Below are 26,773 nucleotides of genomic sequence, written 5' to 3' on the forward strand. Positions count from 1 at the left end.
TCCCAGCTCCGTTTCCTAAATGCTGAGATTTCATGAACATCAGCACACCCAGCAAGCAGGCAAACTGGTAACGTGTTGATGGGTGCTTGAGTTAGCTCTGGCAAGTCAGTATTCAGCAGGCAGATCAGAAAGCTAAAAAGGAAAGGGGCTGTTTTGTTTTTCTCTCCGTTCTGAGCTCTGGAAGACGACTACACAAATTATAAATGTGTGATAAACTCGAGCTCTCAAATACCCAGCCTGACTTTCAGCCATATGCTCCAGACAACGGACGTCAACCCAAGTAACAACTTTATTCTAATCTACAGCACAAGTTTTTACATACATTTTAGTGGTTTTGACAGTGTTGCTTATGAGTAGACCTTCAATGAATCCACGAAGGTTAATATATGTAAAATAAAATATTATACACAGTAAAACAACAGGCAGCTTGCTGTTCAGAATCATGCAGAGAGCACGACCCGGTGGTGTGATCCTTGGGTGCCCTTTGCCTTCTGAAGAAATCACCAGCAATATCCACTCTTCTGTCATGCCTTGACAACTTCCCAAAATCAGAGCCTGGACATACATGCAAAATCAACTTTCTTTTAAAATTACAGTGGTACAGAATTTCAACTCATAAAGCAGATTATTTACCTGACAGCTCTCTCGAGCAAGCCTGTTTCTAAGCAAACAGGTTATATTCATATCTGATCTAAAAGCAAGGCGACTTCATTTCTCTAACCCCAAGAAAGATGAACAGCAAAGCAACTAATACATCAATCTTAATATAAGACATTGAGAGAAAACTAAAAATAATATATAAATACCACTCCACTGAAGTCAGCATAAAACCATGGATCACTGATATGAGTTTCTATGTGTCAATCCAAGTTTTATAAATGGTATGAAAAGAAACAGTATATTGAGAACTGCAGAGGAAAAGGCAGAAATGTGAATTTATGTGTCTAGTCCCCCAATTTAAAATGAATACCAAACTGATACAAGAAAGTTCAGTGACTTAACCATGACGACTGAACCGTTGGCCACCAAAGCGACATTACAACAATTCACCATAATTCAGAATGCTCATGAGAAGTGTCTGGCCGACGGGCAACCCAACAATACTATCATAATACACACAGGATCCTCCTCCGCTGTGGAAAGAGACCCTGGAGAAAACATGGCAAAGGCATGGACCGAAGCGACGTCCTCTGAACAAGGTGATGATATCCAAATACTTCCTCATCCCTGGTGGACCATACCAGGTCAGGTTTATGAGCCCCACAGCAGTACTGAATTCGGGGTCAGAGATTGGCAGAAAGGTCTGGAAAACTGCAGTTTTGTGGGTTTGTTTTTTAATTGGCAAATTCTCTACACTTAATAAAACCATCAGAAGAGGTACGTGTGTTTGTGGAATGTTGACCGCTTGCTGCAGAAAGGACATGAAGGAGGAACGGTGTGGGCGCACGCCAATGAAACAGCTTTTAAAAAATTTACAAAACAACTACAGCCTCTTTTTTTTAAAAAAACAACCATGTTATGTCAAGATGAAACATGGTAGAAAGTAGTGCGACGTTTCCATGATTCTTTAACAGTGACCGGGAAAAGGGGTAGAAACGACTCTTGGTTTTTCTTAAAAAGGAAGTCGCGTGACTGCACTGACTTTGACAACCTGGCCTAGGGATTTAGAAAAACTCATCTAGGAAAATCTGTAAAACGAAAATACAAAATTCTGGTTTGTAAACATCAGTTAGCCAAGTCTACCCAGCGTCCTTCATGATAGTGGAATGGAATGAAGAATTAATTCACTACCTCATTTGTTGGCTGTGAGGAGGAAAACTCCAGGGCACAGCTTTTATACTTTCACAGTAATTAGAGTCAAAAAAATTAAACCACGTCAGTGCAAGTTGCTTCTTCGTCTTCTTCTTCCCTGTGCAACATTCAGCTCTTACCCCGACCCAAGTGCCTCAAATGAGATAATACTGATCTGACGACCTAGCACAGACTGGTCATAAATGTCGAATAAAGTCCGCAGGACTTCGGTAAAGGTACTTCCAGATGGCATAGTAGTGCACGGCAGCTGCTGTGGCCACAAACAGGTGCCAGATGGCATGGGCGAATGGAATGATGCCATCGCTCTTGAAGAACACAACTCCCAAGCAGTAAATCAAACCCCCGCAGGCGAGCTCTTGAAGACCGTCTGTGTTAGTCTGTCAACAGAGGCAAAGGGAAACGGTGGATGTTACTTGGATGCGGCAAGGTCAGAGTCACCTTCTTTCCCCACAAAAAGGCTCCTGGTTTTCTACATAGTAAGTGTGGTGTGAGCACCACCCTGATGTGGAGACATAAAACAAACCCAACACACCTCATCCTGCTTGGCCTGGAATACCCCTTGGATCCGCAGACATGATCTGACCACTGAACACATTCTAGGCTTCACAGGACAAAGTGGGGATTCTCTCATTTAACTGTGTATCTAAGCAGACTGTAATCACAGCTGGCCATAAAAGTGCCTCCAAAGGCCTGAGTAATCTTTACTTCCCATATTGCCCTTTGAAAGCTTCCTGCCACATGCGGCAGGCCCAAGAAACTAGTTTATAACTCATATCTCTGCCAGGCTTATCACAGGCCTTTGACCTCTCTAGCACTTCTTTAGATTTTTGCAGCATGTATGAATTTAGGGCACTCAAACTGACGACAAGGGACACATCACACAGCCCAAGGAATTTCCTAATTTGCCCTGTGCTGCCAGGTGGTAAAGTCCTGTGTATTTGAAGTCAAAAGCAAGGATTTCTAAGGTTGTCTGGAGAGAGTCAAAGGTCCATCTACAAGAAAACACTGTGACCTGACTTGAATGAATGCAGTGATGAAGGAGACAGTGCCGCAGACGGCCCTGCAGGGGGAGCAGAAAGCCAGGCCAGAGGGTGGGGAGGCTTTGGTAGAGAATGTGGATGCCGTAGGACAGCAAGTCCATAAGTCCCAGTGGCCAGGTCAGACAAAAGCAAGGGGGAAATTCCAGCTCAGCCACCTGCTAGGAAGGAGCCCATAGGCCTAGGCAGAAGCAACGACCTCAGCCGAGAGGAAGCTAAGTGCCAGGTGGGAGGACATCAGGCCAGGTGTGATGATCAGCCCTATTTCCACATTCATATGAACCTCTGGGTTTTGTAGGATTAAAAGATTAGGGAGGACTCAAAATGACCGGTAACAGATTTTCTTTATTCAGAAGAGACTTCAACCAGACTTTAAAAACAATAACAACAACAACAACAACAAAAAAGCAAACAAAAAGCCAAAAACCACCAAGCCAATTTGTCACAGGCATGTACTATATCATATAGGTTATAGAGCTATCAACACCCATATGACATCCTTGTACATGCATTAGGAGCACTGTTCGAGAAGGATAATGGCTGCCACAGATTCTTTTTTTTTTCTGCCACTGATTCTTAGGGGAGCAAGAACCCCAAGTGGAAGGGCACTCGTGGAATACCTCCTTATTTGGAGGGAAGGAGACTCAGAGAGTAGTAGCCTGACAAAGTCACATGGCTGGCAATCTCCACTCTGTTCTCAGAGATACCAGGCTTTGGCTTTGGCTTTGTTTTGAAACATTCCAATGCTCTTTGTCCAAATAATCAAGAGACCAAATGAAGTACCCCAGGAAGTTTTTAAACACATTCTGTTAAGAGACAGTTCCCTGACACTCCACTGCTCTTTCCTAATAAGCAAGAGACCAAACGAAGTACACCAGTAAGTTTTAGAACACATTCTTTTAAGAGACAGTTCCCCGAAAGACTTTTATCTCATCAGATATCGATAGACCAGAACAGACTTAATTCCAGAGGAAGTCAAGTGTTGTCTTTTTTTTTTTTTTTTTTTTTTGGATTTTTCGAGACAGGGTTTCTCCGTAGCTTTTGGTTCCTGTCCTGGAACTAGCTCTTGTAGACCAGGCTGGCCTCGAACTCACAGAGATCTGCCTGTCTCTGCCTCCCGAGTGCTGGGATTAAAGGCATGCGCCACCACCGCCCGGCTCAAGTGTTGTCTTTTTGACTCATGATGCTGTGAGTACCACCTGGTAGACACACTGTGAAGCACCCAAGTGTACTTATTCACGCTAATCTTCATGACCCTAAACTGGGCACTATTAACTGCCAACAGCATTTCCTGACAAGAAGTGGAGAGCTTCAGTACTTTGCTCAAGGCCATGGAGTTTCCTGGTGTCAGAACTGGGCTGTCAATGGACTGAAGTGGCCTGCCTTCTGCACTTTCATTTGGGCCTGGGGAGATGGGTGTTTTCAAAACTGGTTTGTGTGACTAATTTTATGGGGTGTATATGGATCAGAACGAGCAGGTGGAATGGAATGAGTTTGATTACATTGATTACATCTATATAGCCCTAGCATCGCTGTAAACTTCTTTGGTGTCCCCTTGCCAACCAATTGTGGACCCCGCCAGCCGCAAAGGCAAGCACCGTTATTAATGTTACCACACACATATAAAGCCCACTTGCTCTAGAGCTTCACATACATGGAATCATATACGGCTTATTTTCTGGCCATCACAAGAGTACACTTGTCAATTTTTTTGCTTGGTAGTTCCTTCATTGAACATAACTTACTAATTCTTGACATTTCAGGGATTGCTACGAATGAGACTAATCTTAACTTCATGAGTCCTTTTGGAGATGTGTGTTTCTATTTCTGTTAAGTAAACCACTGAATCACAGGATAAAAAAATCTTAATTTGATTAGAAAGTAAAAATTTAGAAACGAAAATGTTGGAGGTGGGTCCTATCATTTAATAGAAAATATGTAGAGGTGGGGCATGGTATTTCACATCCTGGCTACTAGTGTGGATCTCATATTTTTAATCATAACTGTTCTCTGGAGTATAATGTGGTAGTCACAGGGGTTTGAATTTCCATTTTCTTGACCACTAATTATATGCATGTCTTTTCAAAGGGTTATGGGTTCTTTTATATATTTTTTTTCTTTCTGTTAAAATCTTTTACCCATCTTTAAATGACTTTGGGATTGACTTGGAGGTTCAGAGACTGAGCATATATTTAACAGATGGCTGCTTTCAGGATACATGTCCTTTATTACGGACACAGCAAGCACTTCCTGCCAAACGGTGACTGCCTGTCCATTTTCTTTACTGAGTCCTTAGAGAAGCAAAGACTTTAATTTTGAAAAACTCCCCAACATGCTTTTCTTCTATCATGGTCTTTATTTCTGTAGCTCACAAAACCTGTGCCTATCCTAAAACTGATGACAAGATGTTCCAGGTCCCTGAAGTGTCTGTTTTCAAGAAACTTTAGACTTAGCTACTTTATAGCTAAGCCTATACTTCAAATTAAGTTTGTGCATGACATGAAACCGACACTCAAAATGTTCTAAGCCTTTTCCTAAAAACATATCCCTTCTTCAATCGAGTCATGTTCATATAGAAATGTCACTGCTTCCTAAATAAACAGAAAAGGTCTACACTCATTTCTTCTGGACATACCCAGGGTACAGTCCTAGAAGCCAGTGGTCTTGTGTGCTGACCATAGACAACTGTCGGCCCCAGATGTGGCATAGCCCTCTGTGGGCTCCAATCTTCTTCAGTTGCCCTGGGTCCTCACAGAACAACTTGTCTAGACCATTGGTCAGAGCCTTGTTGTACTTTCCATCCTTTCGTCAGTTCAGGAACCTGTCTGGGTCTTCTAAGGGCCTGGCTTCTGCACATGGTGATCACGTGTTCCACCCCATCCTCCCTGAGCTCTGCAGTCCTCTTGGTGAGGTCAGGGTCTTCTTTCTCCATCACTACACAAACACATCTCCTTCCCACACCCTTAAGGGCCGTGGTGGCTATCTTCCCAGCATCCCAGTGATGTTAAGTGTTGAATACTCACAAAATATCAAAATTTTTCAGGGATCACTAGAGACAAGGGCAGTAGCACAGGCAGGTGTGAGGCCTCCTTGTAACCTCGTATCCACTCATTGAGCTACACTCATTCTTCATGTCTAGGACTTTTCTGTAAATACCGGCTTCTATACAGTGATGGTCATCTACAGGGAAAGTCCGGTTCCCGTTCTTTTCCACTGGCATGCTACCCGATCCCAGATATTCTGCATGCGCGTCTGTTCTTCCTTCATTCCCTCATCACCCTCGCCAGATTTCCAGGACTACCCTGTTGTAGGACTAGGTACAGAATCAGTAAGACATATGTGGATGTCTGCATGCATCACAGATGCACACACATGTGCATGTGTGTACTGACAGACTGTAAGGCACTGGCTTGTGTCACTACGGAGCAGCAAGGCTGAATTCTGCAGGGGTGCACTGACTACGGTCCAGGAAATGCTGCTGCTGCAGTTGGCATCCAAAGGCAGCATAGGACCCTTCCTAGCAAAACCTTCTCTCCTAAGTCCCTCAGGGGACTGCTTGAGGCCCCAACATTACAGGGAAATGTACTCCGTGACTATTGAATTGGATGCTAACATTACTGACGAAGTACCTTCACAACCATTAGGCTGGTAACTGACAAACATCTAGGTACCTTGGGCTGGTCAAGATGACTCACACCGTTAGCCTGCACACTCACAGAGACATCTGAAGCACCACAGTCCTTCCCAACACCGCTTGGGTTGCAGCCCACAAGTTGTCAGGTTGCATTTTGATTCATAGTCTAGTCAGAGACCCATGAGTTTATACAGGAGTGTGCTGTTTCATCTTTAGACATTCGCATGTTCTCTATCTCTTCTTTTTGTGGGGCAGTTTCAATTCTTTAGCATCCAAGATTATTTCATAGCCTCGTATGCTGTCTATTTTGATCAAAAGAATTTATATACTGACCTATGAGAATGTGGGGTCTTGTTGGAGGAAGCAGGTTGCTGGGGGGATGCCTCTGAAGTGGTTAGCCTGTCCCAGGCTTCTCCTAAGCCAGTTTTCTGTCTGCCATGAGGTGAGCCACCCTGTTCCTCCACACTGTGCCGTGCAATGCACAGCCCACAAGCAAGAGCCAAGGGATGGTTGACGATAGGCTCTGAAATTAAGAGGCAGAAGAAATCCTCCTGCTGGTTTTTTTTTTTGTGGCTTTTTGTTTTGTTTTGTTTTTATTTTTGAGCTTTCTGTCACAATGATAAAAAGCACCCAAGACATGGGGGCAGAGGAACTCCAGCCCTGAGGTGACGCTGGTCACCTGAAAGCGGAAGATGTTTGAGGTCCAGTGTGGTTTCACCACTTGGGATGGTAGGAACTCCAGTGTTCCTGAAACGGGAGCTTCTGGGATCACCATTTTGTTTACTGCTTTCAAATGGTTACTCTTAGTGAGGGCTTAGAGAATCTTGCCCTGCACAAATCCAGCATGATGCTTGACCCAGCATACTCGTCTGTAGATTTCTGAAGGTTTCTCTCGACAGCAATCTCTTCCCTAGGTCCCTGCCCATGAACTGTCTCCCAGCGGACGTGTGGGCAGACTACTGCTCTCTGGGCTCTCCTGAAGTCTACAGGAAGACACTGGGGGAGGTAGCAGAACACAAAGCTCAGTTTTTGGCTTCTCTTACCGCAAGCATCGCAGTCCCGCACTATCTGTGCTCGATGCGGAAAACCCAGATGCTTTAATTCATTATCTAGCTCTCTGTCTGTGGCCGAGGGATTAAATCTGAGATCCACCGTGTAGAGCGCTCACTCTTACATAACTCTTTTGATCCGGACTCTGCTTCCCCAGACAATTATCAGTTCTCCAAAGACAGTGCCACGCACTCTGAGACCTGCTGTATGCTCTAACAGTAGTAACACCTGCTTCATCTAACTACTTCCCGGTTCCTACCCATCTTTCGAATCAGCTTACCTATCACTTATTTTAGTACTTCGATCTCATGTTCCCATAGCAACCCGAGTTGTCCTCCTTCATCTCCCCCCCCATCAAGGACGTTATAAAATTTTATTAGTCTCCTACCCAACAGAAACTGTATCTGCGTGTTGGACCCTAAATTCTGTGGCAGCAAGTGTGTGAATTACCCTGCTTCATTTTCATAAACATTAGTCACGGGCTATTATACCACCTGTGAAAAGGCTGATTAAAGATTTGGGCTAGTAAAAATACCGGACAAACCTGCTTTTATGACAGCCGGAGGGAATTGACTTGAAATTCTGTTCTAATAATTAGTAACCAATCCACATAGACTTTGCTTATATGGCTCTGGATGTCCTGAATTGCCCTCTAACGATAAAACAGCCATGACCCATTTTCTCATTTCGGTCACATACTTCCCTTTTCTCTGCATTCTCTGGTGCTTTTACCAAATGAACTACATATACCTATGTATACACACATAACACACATATACATCGATCTATATGTATTTATATATGTATATATGATGGGGTCAGGCACATCATCAAGCTCACATCTCAAGGCAATATAATTTTTGACATTTTCACAAGCATCTTTCTGGAATATTCAAAACCAGGTTTCAGCTCTGAGAGGCAATTTTCTGAGGAGGGAGGGCACTAGGTAGTGGGATTATGTTCTCACACTGTAAGGAAAAACTCAGTAATAAAATCTCAAGCACAATTCTGACTCAGGGCAACTGAGGAAAAAGAAAAGAGTTCACACTGAGCAAGCTGGACTTCTTTAATTAACACGGTGGCTAATGCCCTGTGTTGAACACAAGGCACCGGAGAACATAAGCAACGAGCCCGTAGCGCTAGATCAGATTACAATGTATATTTCTGAGTCCAAGTGAGAGATGAGCATAGATTTCTAAGCAGTATTCAACTGAAAAGGGAATTTAAGATACGTTATATGCAAGAGTCCACTAAAGATAACATACTTTAAGTTTCCAAAGGTTATCTTCAAGCAGAGTTAAAAGTAAAATAACAAACAAGAAAAGACTACTTTCCTTTTTCAGAAAGAGATAATATTATTTAAAAGCAAGTGCAAAAAAAAAAAAAAAAGAACTAAAGGAACTGAAAACTATCCAATAGGATGCAGAAGCAAATTGTGCGTGTTTATTTTTAAATCTTTCTTTTCTTTATTTTTCTTTTTTTTTTTTTTTGGAGAGAAAAACTTCTGATCTCAAACTTGTCATTTTGATCTCAAACTTGTCATTCTTCTTTCTCAGCTGGGTAGGGACCACAGTTGTGGGCCACCATAATCTTAATTCTTCAGATTTTTATGAGTCAGTAATTCAGGTTTAATCTCCAATAACCTCTTCCAGAGTTTCAGGCTCTAACAGCTACATTATTTAACCAGAAACAGCCACTTCTTTATAGTCAAATGGTTTGACTAGACTCTTCCCTGGAAGAAGAGTGATGACCTACTGTGTGTGTTGTGGGGGACTAGATCCATCATCCAAAACAAATACATAACAAACCTAACATACACAGCTTTGCCAGCCAACTTTTGTGTGGTACCCAGTGCTAGTCGGTGGCACACTGCATCATCTATGTGGGTTTCTCTCTCAATCTATAGTTAACAGACACATCATAGTTCCAAAAGGCAAAACTGCCTACCTATCATTACATCAGAGTATCAGGAATTTAGAAGGAAGGAACTAAAATTATAAAGCTGTGTCTCACCATTGATGTCACCACCAAGGCTGGAGAAAATCCCATTGTGAGATAGAAGAAAAGCTCAACCACTTTATACCTGCAGGAACACAGGAGGAGTTAGACGCACATCCCAGGAATGCTTAGATCATGCACATGCCAGCTTCTCCTTTCTTCATTTTGAAAGAGGAAAGAGAAGCTTTTAAACCACTCAAAGGAAATTCAGTTCCCAGTAGGAGACCGCCGAGCCTCTCCCTAACATACCAAACTGGGTAATGATGAGGTAACATTTCTTCTAGGATGAAAAAGGCAAAAATTGACACAGGCTGCTTAGAACGGGTTTGCCATTAAAGCTAGTTGTAATCTAGTCCAGTACGCTATTTTTCCCTTTCCCAGCATGGGTTGGTCCACCACCACTTCCACCAGAGTTATAAAGGACCTTAAAATGGTAAGAACAGGTAGGAACAGCCTTCTTCAGGGGTGGAGTTGCAACCAGAGGAAAGGATGTGTTTCCTGCTTCTCTTCATTTCGTACATGCATTTCCAGTCTCATTCCACTGGGATGCAGGACATCTGAGATCTCTAATCCCAGCGGAGGACGAATGGGCTCCAGAGCTTGTTTTGCCAGAAAGGTATGCCTTTACCTGCTATGCTGTCTAGAGGGTATCACCTGGGAGTGTCAACCCAAGAACCAAATGTTCCCTTGGAGGGATACACATTACACAATACATTTAGCATTCGTTACATTCAAAGGGCACTTGGAGTCAGGTGTCTGTGATAGGCTCAGCATCAATATGTCTATTTGGTATTCCCTTTGTTTAGATACGGTTCAGGTGGCTATGTCTGTAAACTACATGGGTGTAGCTTCTGACAGTCCCGAGAGACACAATCTCACGGCAAATGGTAAATTTCCATAGGCCTCTGTTTATGCTGCTCACACTTCTGACTACAGCTATGTATGTGTGTGGTGTCGGGGAGATGTGTCCAATGTCAGCTTCTTTTCTCAAACATTCTCCAGATTTCTATCCAGGGAAGTCTTGTGCTGTGACACAATCGGTTATCCTTGGTCTCCATGGAAACTGGAGGGTTATTCTCCATGTAAGATGTCTATGAAACAGGGCTAGCTGGCCTCTGGATGAGAAATGAGGTCCCAGTGGCTCTAAAAGGACTGGTCTTTCAACCTCATCATGACATACACACGCCATTTATGCCTTCCCACCCCTACTTGCCCAGCAACAGCGAATACCAAATGGAGGTAAAGATTTACTAAAAGCAATATATTTTCTCTTTATGTATTTCTACTAGTGTGAGGTACAAGCACGAAGGAAACCGCACTGTAACACAGGAATAATTTAGGCAGTTAACTGTTAAACGATCAAATGGAAGAGACTTTTCTCTTACTTTTCATGGTAGAGAAATACATAAATGGTTCCTCCAGCTGCCATGAGCCAGATAAACCAACGCATATGAGATGCCAGGGGTCCAAGTTCACGGAGGTTTAACCTACAAATGTAAACGACAACAAAGGGGTCAATGACAGGAATTCCGAGCCCAGGCTCTCCTAGTCACAGCAAACTGAAAACAAGGGCAGCAGGCCTCCAGCACAGCAGGGAGGCGTTGGGGAAGGTTGGTGAAATTAATCATCCAAAGGTAAGATCGCTGGTCAAATTCTAGTATTAGGGATTAGACATGATTTTAAAATAGTACCAGCTAAAAACAGACACGCCAGCATGCCGTTGAGTCTGACCCTCCCTAGCAGGGCCCACTGAAGGAAAGGCCGCTGGCTGATTTATTTCTGACCAAGCATCTGGAATGCTTACAAAGCTCACTGAGAACCCAGAATACAATCCTAAACCAGGATCATATGTCCACAGTAGACACCTAATATATGTCTCTTTTAGCAATCTTTCTGCCAAGACAGAATATGAGAACTCCTGCAGCCTGTGCTATGGGCGTCTCTTATCACAGTTCAACATACCACAACCTCATGTGCCCTGGCATATGAAGAATAAATATGAAAAAATGTTCAGTTTGTCTCTAACTATAGAATTAAGATTCTCAAATGGAAAATTAACCACGGACATTTCTAAAACTGCACGGGAACAAATTTCCTACTCTACGTGTGATTGCTCCGTTCACATTTAATTTTTTTTATATATATATTTATTTTAAATTGCTTCACAAAAGCTTTAAAGCATGCCTGCTCTTACATGAATCAGACCTATAATTTAGTGAGAGGTGCTGGGGAGGCCTTATGCTTTTTTCATTCTAACAGATAATTACATTTCTTTTGAGTGACTGCACCTGCCTGAGCCGGATTCTGGAGGCCTGCTGTTTCTATTGACAACAGCAATGGCCGGCTCAACAGGACCTTGCTGAGTGTTTAAAACTGGGCTAGGTCTTAATAAAGGACAACTAAATTTTCTTTAATTTCAGCTTTTAAAGCAACAAGAGGCTGCATTTGGTCTGGATCTGAAGGGCACGAAGATCAAGGGAACGGCACAGGAGACTAGATAGTTTAAGGCGTTAACTAGTTTGGTTAGTTACTAAGCCAAGGGTACTAAGTGGGCAGAAACAAACAGTATACATTACAAAAGGAAGCTTGCTTTTCCTCGGACGTATTTACAGCATTTCCATTTGCCAAATTCCCTCTTCAAATATTCTGAAAAGCAGTAGAGATAGATGGGAAGAAGATGGAGGGGAACGGGGAGTCTGCTAGCTACACCCAAGTCTACAGCACCTCCTTCGAAATGATTCCATGCCAGAGAGCCCTTCCAAGCACTGAGTACTGTAACCAAGGAAATCAAATTGGGGGGGGGGGAGGCGCAAGTGTGTATGCAGTGTAGGAGGGGCGGAGTGCATGCAGGAGGGCTGCGGGGGTGGGATGGGGAGAAAGAGAGGAAAGGAGTGAGGGCTTCTAATCATCAAAAGGTTTTTCAGGAGCCCGCGGAGTCTGTCTCACCATGGAGTGTAGGAAGCAGCAATGAAGAAATAGATGACCATCCGATCACACATGTGGAAACAATGCTCCACTGTCCTGTTGGGGGAAAGTCAACAAAGCAGGCAAATTTGTCAAGATGCTCAGACAGGAAGTACAGGCTATCACTCTACAAGGTCAAAAGCCCCACGCTTGTTTCATTTTCTCGCGGCACTCATAGCTCGCCCTTCAAAGCCGTGGCTCTTCTTTTTAGTGACAGGAAGTCACAGCAAAAGCTTTATATTTTTAGGCTGTACACGTAACAGGCATGAGACGGTGGAGCCCCACGATAGTCAGGTGACGTGAGTCTTTTCGGATGTTTTCCTTTTCTTTTGGAAGACAAAATTCCGTGAGGGTAGAATTTCTGCCCGAGCCACTGCCTGGTTCCTATCACAGAGCAGGGCTCAGTCCTAGCACCCAGCTAATGTGCCCCGAGCTGTGGTCAAATCCTTTTTCTGACCTTAATTTTTGACAATTCCATATACACACACAACACATTCGGTCCTACTCATTTCTCCACCATCTCTTACTGTCCCCAGCTCCCCTCCCTTCCTTCTGCTAGGTTCCCCCTCCCATTTTTCAAGTCTTTTGTTTTGCTGAGTTCAGATTCTTGTTTTTTTACACATCTCTAATTTTAAACATGCCAGGGTGGACAGTACATGGTATTAAGGGAAAATCAGTAATTTAGGGCCAGCAATAACAAACATAAATATGGTGTTTTTGCTGTGAAAGGGTAGCCACTGCACTTCTAAATTGGTCCAGAGTCAAAGCCAAGAAGCGTATATACAAAGATCCAACTCACTGAGGTTGACTCACGAAATGTCAAAAAGACCCAGTATTTTGTTGAGGTCATTTAAAATTATAAATGCGGGGCCTGGAGAGATGGTTTAGCAGTTAAGAGCACGTACTGTTCTTCCGTGGGATCTGTTCTTCTGAAGGACCTGCATTTGGTTCCCAGCACCCACGTCAGGCAACTCACCCCCACCTATAACTCTAGCTTTAGGGAATCTAATGTCCTCTTCTGGCCTCCATCAGCACACACATATGGGCATACATTCACACATGGGCACACACATACATATAAATAATCTTTTAAAATATGCATGAATGAATAAATGAAAATATAAGTATGGAGGATGGTCTTTACTGTTTAGTTTTCAGACAAGGTCTTGCGTAGCCCAGGCTGGCCTGGAACTTGTTATGTAGCTGAGGCTGGGCTTGAACTCCTGAACCTCTTGCCTACTCCTGTCACAGTTCTGGGATTGCAGACACGTGCTATAATGTCCAGCCCCACGACATTATTTTGAGTCTATTTTTGGTTTCTAGGATGTAAACGCTACCATTTTGTGGGGCCTCAGCACACAGTGCAGCCTCACTATATACACTGCTGGGCAAAGCGGATTGACAAGGAGGTGTAAATGAATAAATAAAAGCCAGCTTGGTGAAGATGCATGGAGCAGGAGCTGCAATCACTCCCTGATAATTCTGAGGCAGGTCTAATGAAGCAAACATCCAAACTTCACCACCTCTACAGACCTGGGAATAAAGGTAGTCATAAACTCATGGATGCAAGAGTCTACTTTGAAAGAGCTGGGAAAACAGGAGAGGGGAAGACAGGGAAGAATTTACTTTCTCGTTTTGAATTTCTGAGATGATTTTGATGCCTAGCAAGGCTTGAGGACTTTCTAATTCTGCTTTCTAGACATTGCTAGGGCAGACAGTCAAACCTAGAACTTTCCTCCTGCTCTGCCAGCAGCTAGGCCTTGTGACACAGGCCTGTGATCCCAGCTACTGGAAGGCTGAAGCGGGATGATATTGAGGTCAAGGTCTACCTGGATACACAGTGAGTTCAAGACAATCCTGAGCATCCAAGTGCAACTTGTTCTCAAAGTAAAAAGCAAGAAGAGGGCTGGGGATGTGGCTCAGTGGCAAAATACTTGCCTAGCATACATGAAATCCTAGAGTCAGTACCCAGTACTACAAAAACAAAAAGCTCCACCGGCCACCATTCTGACTCACACCATGTCACAAGAAGGGGACCGATCTGAGCAGAGAGAACACAAAACGTGGTTAATGTAGGCTATGTTCTCAGTGTTGTACCCAGCACAAACTCAGACGTTGGGACTGTCCTTCACTCTCCTAATTTGACTTTGTTGGGCATTTTGCAATGACTGAATGCTGAGGAAAAGAAAATCTACATGTGGTTTGTGATTCTAGCAATGCCTTTCAAGGTACAAGCGAATCTTGAATCTCTTCTACCTTCTCCTCTAGCCTCTGCTAGGGAGGCCCCGAATACGAAGTAGGCATCTACAACTCTTTATTGATTCAGAAATAGACATCAGAGCCAAGTGAGCTGAGGCAACCGCAGCATCAGGCGTGCCAAGAAGATAATGAAGTGCTCGGCTTCCAGACGGGCCTCTGGGCCCTGTGACTCTGTGTCCCGGGAAGCCAGCACAGGTACTGTTGTGACTCTCCTGTGAGTATGGCCCAGAGTGCCCTTGGGATTTAATGCTGTGGTTTTATTGTAACCTAGGAATGGAACTGCCACTTTACAGAAAGGGGTAGCAGAGAGCAGGCTTCGTGCAGAATTGTAAAGGCCACGGTGAGAAAAGACAGTGCAGGCTGAGAGCCTGCCTCCACGAGCCTGCCTCCCCAGCCTGCCTTCCCAAGCCTGCCTCCACGAGCCTGCCTCCACAAGCCTGCCTCCCCAAGCCTGCCTCCCAAGCCTGCCTCCACGAGCCTGCCTCCCCAAGCCTGCCTCCACGAGCCTGCCTTCCCAAGCCTGCCTTCCCAAGCCTGCCTCCCAAGCATGCCTTCCCAAGCCTGCCTCCACGAGCCTGCCTCCACAAGCCTGCCTCCCCAAGCCTGCCTCCCAAGCCTGCCTCCCAATCCTGCCTCCCAAGCCTGCCTCCACGAGCCTGCCTCCCAAGCATGCCTCCACGAGCCTGCCTCCACAAGCCTGCCTCCCCAAGCCTGCCTCCCAAGCCTGCCTCCCAATCCTGCCTCCCAAGCCTGCCTCCACAAGCCTGCCTCCACGAGCCTGCCTCCCAAGCATGCCTTCCCAAGCCTGCCTCCCAAGCCTGCCTTCCCAAGCCTGCCTCCCCACTAGCAATGGTTCTTTCTTGCTGCTGTTCTTGTTTGCTTTTTTTTGTCGAAACAGTCTCACGCTGTAGTTCACTAGTTATACCCGGGACCCACTGTAATCCTAGGTAGCCTCGAACGCAGGGCATTCCTCAGTCTCAGTCTCCGAAGCACTGGAATTGTAAACACGAGGCCATCCCGCCAGGGGATACTGTTCTCCTTTTTCTCTTTCTAGACACTATGAAACCAAAGATCTTTTCTTACATGTCTAGTTCAAAGCACAGTCTCATTTCTACAGCTCAAGCTGGCCCCAAGCTTGTGCTCTTCCCACTTCTTCCTTCATGGCGAGGACCACAGGCATGTGCCACCATGCTCAGCTCAAGTGGCAGGCTCCTCTGAATCACCTGTCACCTGCTCCACGTTTTCTGTTCTTCTGCAAATGGTTTCCCTCTTTGGGGTCTGACCAATTCAAGTATTGAAGGTTGTATCTGGTAAGCAGCCATTTTCACATAAATAATGCTCTGTTCTTCGTTCTAATACGCACAGATCTAAACACTTCAGCAGTCTTACTGGCAGGCCAAGGACTATGGTACTGTTTGGAAAGTAACCCACAGTTTATCTTCACTGTGAGGGATTTCCTAGTCACCCCGTCCTTTCTCTATTTGTTGAATTATTTTCCCAGGTATCACCTCATTCCCTGTATTGCGTCATAACAGCCTTCTGAGGCAGCACAATAAGCTTCAGTTTCGTAAGGAAGAAACTGGGGCTCTTTCCGTGAGGTGGAATTACTTACTCAAGGTTAAACACAGGAGGACTGGAGTGCAAAGTTCAACGTCTTTCCTTGCGGGCCACAGCTATGGCTTTTACGGATCTCCCAGTATTTCTAGTGTGTGTGTGAGAGAACTGGAAATAAGCTCTCAGGATTTCAGCTGCAAGCCCTCGAAAGCCAGCTAGGGTGCCGCTTCCTTAGATGCAAACAAGGCAGTGGGGTCTTCAAACTTTGCCCAACCCAAAGAGAATGTCTTGAACTAAGGGACCTCTCAAAGCCCGTAGGATAGGAAAAGCCCACTCTTCACCCTCCTGACTAAAGTGTAGCAGCCTGGGAATTGAGGCCACGCTTAGCCAACTGCGTCCATATGCACAGGACGTGCCCCGCCCCGGGTACCTTAAGTGGCTCTTTTTCCACGACACTATGTGAAACACCGTGGAAACGATGAAGAGGGCACAGAGGCCCATCCCGTAAATCCATGCCGTTATCTTTTCCCAGCAGTCATCAGACAGCCGGTGGAGGAGGGCGCTGCCCACAATGGCTGGAACAATGAGGAGCTGGAAGGAAGGGAAAGAGAAGTGAGTACCTTGGCGTCTACTTCCGCTTAAAAAACACAGAGGTTTGCCAGTTTTGAGAAAGTAAATTTTAAGCAAACATTCATCTCCCTTGGATAATCAGAAGGAGAGGCGGATGGAGTTCGTAGCTGTACTGAAAGCAGATGTTCCTGCTTCAGGGCACTGGGCCAGCCAATGGGTGCAGAAACGTGCAAAGACACAACATTGCCCAGCTGTTGCAAAATGGCTGTTCTTTACCCTAATTTCATTAAATAAGAGTCTGTTCCATTCTCCTCTCTAATGTGATACGGAACAGGTACTAAAAATATCCAAACATCAAGTACATTCTAGAATCCCCAGAGAGGTCTGATTTCCAAGCATTCCGTCCTGCCTGCGATCCTACTGTTTAAGTAAAGGATACACAAGTAGTGAATTAAGCCCATATTATATTGTATAAAAGACCCCCACACACACACAAATCAGCTGTGGAATTAGTATGTCCTGATCTTTACTTTGAACTTGCTCATCTATTTGGGAGTGCTTGCAGAACAAAGAGGTTTTACTTAGTACATGTTGAATAATCTATTTCTGAAGCCCGAAGTTTGAGGAAACCAGAATCTAAAAATTCTGATTGCAGCTCCCTCCCTCCTCCTCCCTCTTCCTTCCTTTCCAACCACTAAGTAGGTAAGGATGACTTTGAGTTCTCCATGCTCTCCTCTTAAGTGATGGGATTACAGGACCAATCCACTATGGTCAGCTTCTGTGTTATATTTTACACCATAGACCCAAATCTCAACATCAGATGCCAGTTTCCACTCCTCCAGTACAAGACAAGAGAAGGGAGAGTAATAATGATTTCTCATAAAGAAAAAAACTTACTTGTCTGGGGAAAATTACCATTAGAGATGATGTCCCTTTTACTCTTGTTGTATGAAAGCATCCAACCTCTCTGTTTCTATTTGCTGTGGTATTGGTGTGTTTTGATACAGGCTGTCACAATCCTTACTAGCCTTCAAATTGCTAGCATGCATCACCACACCCGATAATACCTTCTCTTTACAGAAACAGCGGCGGCAGATACTTTCTGTCTTTAGGAATATCACGGATCTATAATACTCCCAAATATGCATATATTTAACAAGATCACTGTTCTAAAATATTAGCATGGAGCTTTTATAAGGTTTTACTAAACTGCCATTTAAGTACCGTTTCATGTGGAGAAGAGAAAAGGAGAATTCAGCTCATCCTACACACATGTTATTTCTAAAGGTAGGCTGTGTATTTGAATATCCAAACCACCACACTGGCCCAACCCCAACTGTAATATAAGCCTGGTCTAAATACTCATCACTGAAGGAGCAAGTTCATCCATCCCCTTCCCTTCTTCGTGCATTCCCTCCCAGGGTCTCACAGAATGAAACTTCCAAAGAGAATAATAAAGCCAAAGGTAAAGGAAACGGAATGACAGAGGAAAATGCCACGGCCAGTGTGAGGGTGAGAAGATTCAGCCCTTCAGGTCTCAGAAAATCACTTGGTAAAATAAACAAACAAAGAACCAAACAGCAACAACAAAAACCCTCCCTTTCCCACAAACCATGACACGCCCTTGCCAAATCCACCAAGTAGCAGTCTTTTCTTCAAGGTGTCCCAGCACCCATAAGCAAGCTTCCTCATTGTCCCCTCAGCAGGGTACCTTCTCCTATCTTTTGAAGATGTCCAGGAAAACATGGGCTACAGAATAGAGTGTCCAGAGCGCTCTCCAGGCTCACAACACTCACATTCTGGTGACGTAACCCAGCACTGACACTCAGGTACTTAAGGTCAAAGGGATGAGTAGCTCCAATCGCTAGTGCTAAAGTTACCGGAGAAGTCTTTTGTCCTGCCAGAGCCCCGTGTGAACGACGGCGATAAGAAAGGTGTACTCACTGCGTGTGTGTAGCAGTTAGCAGCATGTTCGTAGCAGGTTGGTTTATAGCGGCCATTGGCTGGGGCCCGATGGTTCATGAAACTATGAAAACAGAGAAGCCATAACATGAGAAACACTTCACCCTGGCTGTGCAGGAAGCCTGCCGTGGTCATTCAGCCCCTTCTAAATGAAAAGGTTGCTGTTTGCAACAAGAAAACCAAAGCCATTAAAGAGGTGTCAATTTGGCCCGCCGCAACACTGAATCTAAAGCAAACGTCTAGTTTATTTGATGAAATAGTCCTTGAGTTTGCTCAACAGACAAACCTCGTGCCAAGCAGAAGCAAACAGAAACCGTATCAAACTCATTGTGCCTCCCAACCCCCAAATCAAAGGCGTGGGGCATAACCAAATTTTAAACCTTAAAGTAAGGATTTCTGCTCCCCCTCCCCTGCCTTTTAGTTATTGTCACCAAACAAAAGGGTACACACTGCATTTGAAAGGTTTCTGCTTTCTCACTCAGGACACGACACCTTACGCTTTCTGTATGCAGATCTGCACAGCCTGCATCCTACATTAGAGGGCCTGCCAGACTAGTTTTCCTGTATTGTATTACCTGTTCTGGCACCAGGCAGCTTATTTGATACCCAGCTGTGTCCAGGCCACCTAAACAACGGGGCACATTTTTACCTCCATGATCCTGGAGCGAAAAGAGTTTGCTTCAAACACCACACACATTGTTAGTCCTTGATCCCGTGGCTCTAAAATACATACACACGTGCGCACACACATACACACACAGGGAGAGAGAGCTGAATGAAAGAGCAAAGCAACAGGTAGAGAAACAAAAGGGTAAAAGCCTTGACAGCTTTGAAATCCCAGAGCTCCACCTGTCAACAAGCAAAGCACCAAAACAAAACAAAAACAAAGTAAAACAAAAACAAAACAAACAAAAAAAAGGCAAAACAAAAGCCTTTTTTTTTTTAATCCAGACAGTCTGGAGGTCGTTTTGTTTGTTTGCCAGTACCCAATCTCACCCATCTTTAAACCATTTTTTTTTTAAAAAAACAAAAGACAAACTAATATTTCCCCCGATTAGAAAGAACCTGGTATCCCCAGATCAAATAATGAAAGACACTACAGGGAGTCCCCAAAAAGTCCATCCCCAGTACAGGTTGGGCATGTGTGAAGACATTTCACTTGGACTAGATGCCTAGCTAGACCCTAATCGAACTTTCTGAGTGTATTCACTACCATGGAAGGACAAAGGACCCACCAAGCAGCTTCAGAATTGATCCAAGCACGTCCTAGCCTACTCTCCTTTCCCCTGGTAATCCCCTAAATTCTATCACTCATTTCCTATGGGATGAGAGCACCGCTGTGCAGCTCTTATTAGTAACAGGAATTACACCCTGGGGAAGAATGTTTCCGTACTGCCCCAAGAATCTGAGGATCCACCACATCCGTGCCCTGAAAGGTAACAACTGAGCTCCGAGGCGCACACCCTACTAGGAATTCCAAAGGGTGGAAGAGCAGGCTTCCCAGATGGTTGAGGTCGGCTGAAATGGAAAGTGCTCCATGTAGGGTGAAGTAGGAGCTGTCTACCCACCACCAGGCTGCAGACGAAAATAGCAACGTCTATCTCAAGCAGCCCGAGTCTAAAAATAGTCAGATCGTTACACAGCATGGGGGATAGACTTTCACATCTTCTGCAAGGAAAGGAGCGGTGTGGCCACGTCTGCTGGTCTCTGCCCGGCAGAAAGAATCCGGGTTAAAAATAATGTGGGAGGGAGGGGAGATGGCTTAGTGGGTAAAGTATCTGCTAGGCAAGCGTGGAGACAAGTTCAATCCCCAGTATGGATATTACCAAAAAAAAAAAAAAAAAGCTAGGCATAGGTCCATGCACCTGTAATCCTAATGCTATAGACATGGGGATAAGTAAAGCCCACTACTGGTCACTTAGCCTAGATCACTTAGTAAGCTCCAATTCAGTGAGCTACTCGGACTCAGAAGTCATTGGAGTGGCTGAAGACACCTGTTGCTAGCCTCTGGCCACACGTGCATGTGTACGATACCCGCGTGCACATGAACACATACACACACACACCTGTGCATACATGTGCAGAGGAAGAAGAAAGGGAAACAAGAGAAAGGAGAAGAGGAGGAGGGGAGAAGCTCTCTCTATAGAGAAATTCCTCTCTTGTGACAGACATACCCTGTCCTGGTGGAGGGGTGAGCTTTTTACTGTACACAAGGGTAAAAAGCTGCTATCCTGAGACCATTTTACTGTGGGGTTCCATGAGAAAGATGTGCACCATTGTTCTGCTGGGAAATAATAATACAATTGTTTTCCATTTCCCTTGATGTGCCAGAGTGCAATCAAGCCTCCTCCCCCTCCTTCCGTTTCTGAAGAAACCATTCCTGAGGCCGAAATGGGAAAGCAGATGCAAAATGCAAATAAACTCCCACACTCTGAGCCTCCTCTCTCCAACTGCCAAAAGAAGGAGAAAGGTTTAAGGATGAAAGGAAAAGGCCCCCATTTGTGGAAATCTTCTCTACCTAATGAAAAAGCAACCTAATAGCTACTCAGTGCCCTGGGCAGAGAAGCCAGCATGCAGGGGTGCCCAATCTGTCACTGTGACATGATAGTGTCACCTACCAATGTACTAGGCTTCATTCACAGCTGTCCTGAAAGGTATGTGGGCCACGGATTGGGTGGACACACCTGCAGGGGCTCTGATTTAGTTTGGAGTATGGCAATCACATTTAACAAGGCGAATAATGAAGGCCTTGGTCACTTTCTGTTTCAATATCCCTTTTGCCTCTCGCTTTTAGGTTATTCTTATGTCTTCTTTGCCCTACAGCAGAATTCCAAAGCAGTGGAGGGAGAGAACAGCTCAGCACCAACCTTTAAACATCAGCACACTGAGTCCAGACCAAAGCACCAGGCTCTGCAGGTCTGCAGCTCGTCCAGCAGAATTCACAGGCAGAAGACCAGAACCCCACGGGTTGAGTCTCCTGTGGTCCCCACCCCCCAGGTCCAAATACTGTCAACAGCACTTTCAAAGTATATTTCCAATCAGCTCGCCACTGCAATTCCACAGTGCCCAACAAAAACAAAACCAGCACGCAACATCTCCTACCTGTGATCCCGAAGCTTCATAACTGGCCTTGTTGCCTGTCCCAAGACAGACTCTTTTTCATATGGTAGCCACAACTCTCTATTAAAAACAGATCGTAGTGTGTGCCTCTACTTAAAACTGTCTTTTAGCTTCCCAAAATGCTTAAGGTAACACTTTGATGCATCCCTGACCCACAGGTCTCCGTAGCTACTCCCCTTGCTCAAGGTGCCACCTTCTTGTCTATCTGGCCTCCAGCTAATACCAGCTTTCTGTGTCTTTGACCCAGGAAGGTCTTATCTGCTTGAGGACATTGGCTTTTTATTTCTCCTTAGAATATTCGACTTGCTTCTCTTCCTCCAAGCTAACTCATGTCACCTGCTAAGAGATTTTCCAGACATCAGCAAGCATCACTTTGGTCTTTCCCACCCAAGAGGAGTCCTTACCATAACCAGTAAGAATTTGGTTCCTAAATGTTTGTTATGTTTTAATTCCGTCTCTTCACGCTATAGCACAAATCTATGGAGGTGGTCTTCACTATGTTATTTCCAGTTTCAAGCACAATGCTCATCTTTTGCTGAAGCTTAATTAATAAATGTCGAATGGATGGATAAAAATACAGACCTCCCAGCTACAGAGATAACCCATAGTCAATCTGATTTTATTGGAGACGGCACAGGTTCCACACAGAAGGGCAACAGGCAGTCACGGAGCCAAAAGGAACCCTGAATCTTATGAACAGAAAACCCAAAAGCCAAGACAACGGGAGCGCCTCAAGGCCTCTTCAACACCGTTGGATGCTGCAGCTTTAATCCACCCTGTGCAAAGCACCCTTCTGCCATGCCAGCTTCCTTTTAGGACTGAGCATGGCATTTGTCAGATGATCCTCTAGGCAATTACTAAAGGGGGATGGGAGAGAGAAGACCACCCCAGTTTGTGGTTCGACGCTCTAAGAACCATTCCAAAAGGGCGTCAGACATGCTTTAGATTTTGAAGGAGATGCTTTTCCAAGCACTCAATTTAAAACCTAAACAGCAGGGCAGTCACAGTTGGGGCTGAGGAAGGAGGGTCCTTTTCTAGCGGAGAGATAGGATGGGTAAGTGAACCGTGGCTGCAAAGACAGGAAACCGAACTCCTCTGAGAGTTCAGTTACTACCTGAGCCACTCCGGGCAAGGACTTTGTTACTTTCTAAACTTATCTGCTTTTCTATTGCTTGTAAGTTGAAAACAACTATGCAAGTATCCAGCCAGCTGCTGGCACAAACAGGTAGTAATTGAATGGTAACAGTTACTATCATGTCAGAGCTGTTAGAGAAGTGTGTGTGTGAGTGTGTGTGAGAGTGTGTATATGTGTGTGTGCAGGCACATGCTTAGGTGTCTTGAGAGACTAGACTAAAAGGGATAAAGCAAGGTACAAGATAATAAGCTGCATCCCAGAGGAAGTGTTTCACATTGTAGGGTTTTTGTTGTTGTTGTTTTTTTTTTTTTTTTTAAGGAGCCACCACTGTTTTACTCTTCCCTTCCAGTCTTCCTCCATATAAAAATGGCAGAAGTCTGGAAGACGATCCAAAGCCACAGGAACCAGAGTTTCCACTCTGAGCAGATCTGCAAGGTGTTCTTTTATTGAGGCAGAGCATAAACTATGGTCTAATGAACTGTTCCTCAGCTGAGTCCCAACGCAGCTACCAGGGAAAAGGGCACAGCTCAAAGACAATGGGTCGCCTCACAACTCTCCCCCCGCCCCCGCTGTAGAGCCTCTCTGTAATTTGCCTGCATGTCACTATGTGTAAATAGCACACCAAGATGTTTAATGAACAGAAACATATGTGGAGTGCTACTTCGGACATTTTAATGTGTGGATCATAATAAGCAGGGCTGTTCGAACATTACGTTGTATTTGGAGGCTTATTTTCAAGTCAAATTGATGCTCACAAACAGCTTTCCAATCTAGCCTATAATAGAAAAACAGGTAATGAAGGGATTACATCAATCAAAATCAAAGGAGTCCTAGGGATCATCAAGAAAGACACAAGTAGTATTTGTGGAGAGCAATAACATGCAACCACTCAAAAATTACATTCCATGATACTCCAACAGATAATCTCTGTGTTTTCTAATTTTTCAATGGGCAAAAGACTGCAAAATAGGATGAGAGCAAATCCTGCCCATCAAAGAGATTGCTCAGTCAGCTGAAGTGGCTTTTATTTTTCCATCCTAGAGCTGTTTGAGTGTTGGTTTAACAAACAGAAAGAGACACTTTCCTTCTTTTTACAGAAGTATTCAAAGGGACAGGAAAGAAATACAAACTCTTCATCAAAAAGGGAAGGGGTAATTTTTCAGAATGTAGCCACTGTTCTCTGAAAGCAGGAAGCCCACAGACATGTAGAGGAGAACACCAGATCAAACCAACAACATATACAGGGCAAGAGGCTCACACATGTTCCAGTCTGTCTGAAATCCACGAGGTTCTAAAAGAGAAAGAAGACCAAGGCCCTTTTGCCTTGGACATGGATAGTAGTAGTTCCCCTCCAAGAACAGTGGCAGGCGCCAGGCAATAAGCAATATTCGGAAGGCAATCCAAATCTTCAAGTTGAGCCCCTCTACTGAAGTCAAAGACCACACTGATCCTTTTTATGTATCGGCTCCTTTACACTTTGGGACTAGGGAGGAATGAAATAAGCATTATTAATGGCTGAAAAGACCGGAGAGGAAAACTAAATTGTGGGTTTGCATTTTGAAATTAAAAAACAAACAAAACAAACTAAAACAAACAAACAAAAATCCAGACTATGTGAAACTCAATAGCCTGCCTGGAAGATTTCACGCATTTCTGCTTTGGATTCCCTGGCACCTCACAGTAAACTAGCCTGTTAGTGGTGAAGGACTGGGAATGGGTATGGCTGCCAGGTTCAGACAAAGGGATGGAGAGTTACCAGACACCCGACGGCTGAACTTTCACCCACTTAAAAGGAACAGAAAAGCCCAGAGCTTTCTTTGGGAACAAAAGGCCAGAGCCTTCATCATTCATTCCGGGTAGGTACCCCAAGAGAAGGGCCTCCGCGCCCCTCCAGTTCGGGCGTCCCCACCACCTCTCCACTGTAGAGAAGCCGACCGGCCTTCCGGTGGCGTCTCCTCGGTTCTTCCTCCCCATTTCCTAAAAACAGGCGTCTCAAAGGCAAGTCTCCACCTGAATGCTAACCTGCCCCTGACAAAAATCCCCAAATAGTAACCCACTGGGGCTCTTAGCCTGAGAACCTCTAGATTCGACACCATCGGGCTAAGCTGGACGCTGGGAAGCGTGCCTCAGTTTCCCAGTCTCTAGGGCCAGTCACAGACAAAAACACCTTAAACACTCAGACAAGACCCCCTACCGCGCTGTAAGACAAATACCGCCACAGGGTGCTGGAGCAGCCCCAGGAGACCTCACACGGGTTTGTTCAAGGATGTTTGCATAAGGCCCTGAGTGGACTCGAGGGGCTGTGAGGTTGGGGTGGGGCGCTTGGAGCAAGCAGAAACTGTGTCTGGATGGGGATCGCAAGGGCCAAAGCTGGGTGTGCAAGCCGATGGAGGAGGTAAGGCAGACGCGGAGTCCCGGGGCACAGATCCCGAGCGGCTTGGAGGAAGGGGAGCGCAGGACTGGGGGTCCCCCCGGGGAGTCGGTCCGGGTGGAGGCTAGGGATTCCCCGGGATGGAGCACGCGCCCTGCAGCGCTCTCACCGCTGGAATCGATTCCTGAACCGCATTGATCCTCCGCTCCTCCGCGGGGGCCGGGAGCTCCGTCTCGTCTGCACCGGCGGCGGGGCGCGCGGGCCTCATGGGTTTGAGCCGCTCCCGAGGCCGCCGGCGTGCCAGGCGGGAGCCGCGCAGCCAGGCAGGGCCGGAGTGGGCCACGCCGGGGGTCAGCACAGGGCGGGAGCCAGAGCAGGCGGCTGGGGGCGGGAGGGAGGCCGCTTAAACGGCCCGGGAGCCTCCCGCCTCCCGCCTCCCCGGCTCCTCCGCCCCCGGCTGCCCGCGCCCCGCCCCGGAGCCCGGCTCCGCCCCCACCGGCTCCGCCCGCTGCGTGCGCCCGCGGCCGCCAGAGCGTCACCGCGCCCAGTGGCCAATCAATACACGGAGCGGCGAGCGGCTCCGCTGCCATTCATTTCCCCTGAAGCTCGAAAGGTGGGGCGGAACCTCAGGGAGGAGAGGCGTGGTTAGCGGAAAGGGGAGGAGCGCTTGGAGGGCGGTGCTCTGCATTCAAGCTTGGAGCAGTGTGAGCAGAAACCAAGAGGAAGAAACCTTGTGTAGGAGATGGCCCCATGATCTCAAAAGCAGCTGTGCAGGAAGTGGCAGCAAGCAAGGACCCCTCTCTGCCTTCTAATCTTGGCTCCGCGCCGTTTATTCATCCTTCATTCAGTTCCACGTCCTTCCTTTCATTTATTTCTTCACCACTTATGCTACTGGGTGACAAATTGTTAACATGTCTAGCCTGTGACGAAGAGGTTGAAGTCGCCAAGGAAGGTGGATTCTCCTGGAGAGATCTAACATCATCCATTTTGTTTTCTATTTTTTTAACCTAAGAAATTCCAAAAGAAATTGGGACCCTTTGCTAACCGCTTTTAAAACTAAGAGGGCTTGCCAGAAGAGCAGTTTATAAGGACAGATGAGGTGAGACGTAGTGAACATAGTCAGAGGAATACCGGAAATAGAAAAGTGGTTGACTTTTGCAGAGCCGGTCACGATCACTCCAGGAATCCCGCCCACACCCATCCTCCACTGCTCAAAACACCTTCTTGGGGGCTTAGGGCCAGGTTCAGGAGAGTGTTTACTCTGCTTGCAATGAACAAAACATCCCGACCCTGGGGATTGTTCCACC

General features: G+C 45.7%; 1 protein-coding gene across 3 annotated transcripts; it reads right to left on the reverse strand.

The window, feature by feature from the left end:
- Positions 1–271: 271 nt before the first annotated feature.
- On the reverse strand, positions 272–25,947 carry Mmd (monocyte to macrophage differentiation associated). Of its 3 annotated transcripts, none has more exons than XM_075991129.1 (7): positions 25,636–25,943; positions 18,823–18,904; positions 16,739–16,899; positions 12,478–12,552; positions 10,917–11,018; positions 9,547–9,616; positions 272–2,189 (listed from the first exon to the last, which is right to left on the reverse strand). In XM_075991129.1, exons 1-7 carry the CDS (start codon positions 25,659–25,661, stop codon positions 1,989–1,991), a joined length of 717 nt encoding a protein of 238 aa, XP_075847244.1. In that variant the 5' UTR covers positions 25,662–25,943; the 3' UTR covers positions 272–1,988. The 3 variants fall into 3 exon arrangements, with proteins under 3 accessions (XP_075847244.1, XP_075847243.1, XP_075847245.1); XM_075991128.1 differs by lacking the exon at positions 272–2,189 and adding an exon at positions 3,175–7,479 and having other exon boundaries at positions 25,636–25,947; XM_075991130.1 differs by lacking the exon at positions 272–2,189 and adding an exon at positions 8,557–8,743 and having other exon boundaries at positions 25,636–25,944.
- Between the last annotated feature and the right edge of the window lie 826 nt (positions 25,948–26,773).

This window comes from Microtus pennsylvanicus, chromosome 11, assembly GCF_037038515.1.
Source record: "Microtus pennsylvanicus isolate mMicPen1 chromosome 11, mMicPen1.hap1, whole genome shotgun sequence".
In the NCBI taxonomy this organism is placed as follows: domain Eukaryota; kingdom Metazoa; phylum Chordata; class Mammalia; order Rodentia; family Cricetidae; genus Microtus; species Microtus pennsylvanicus.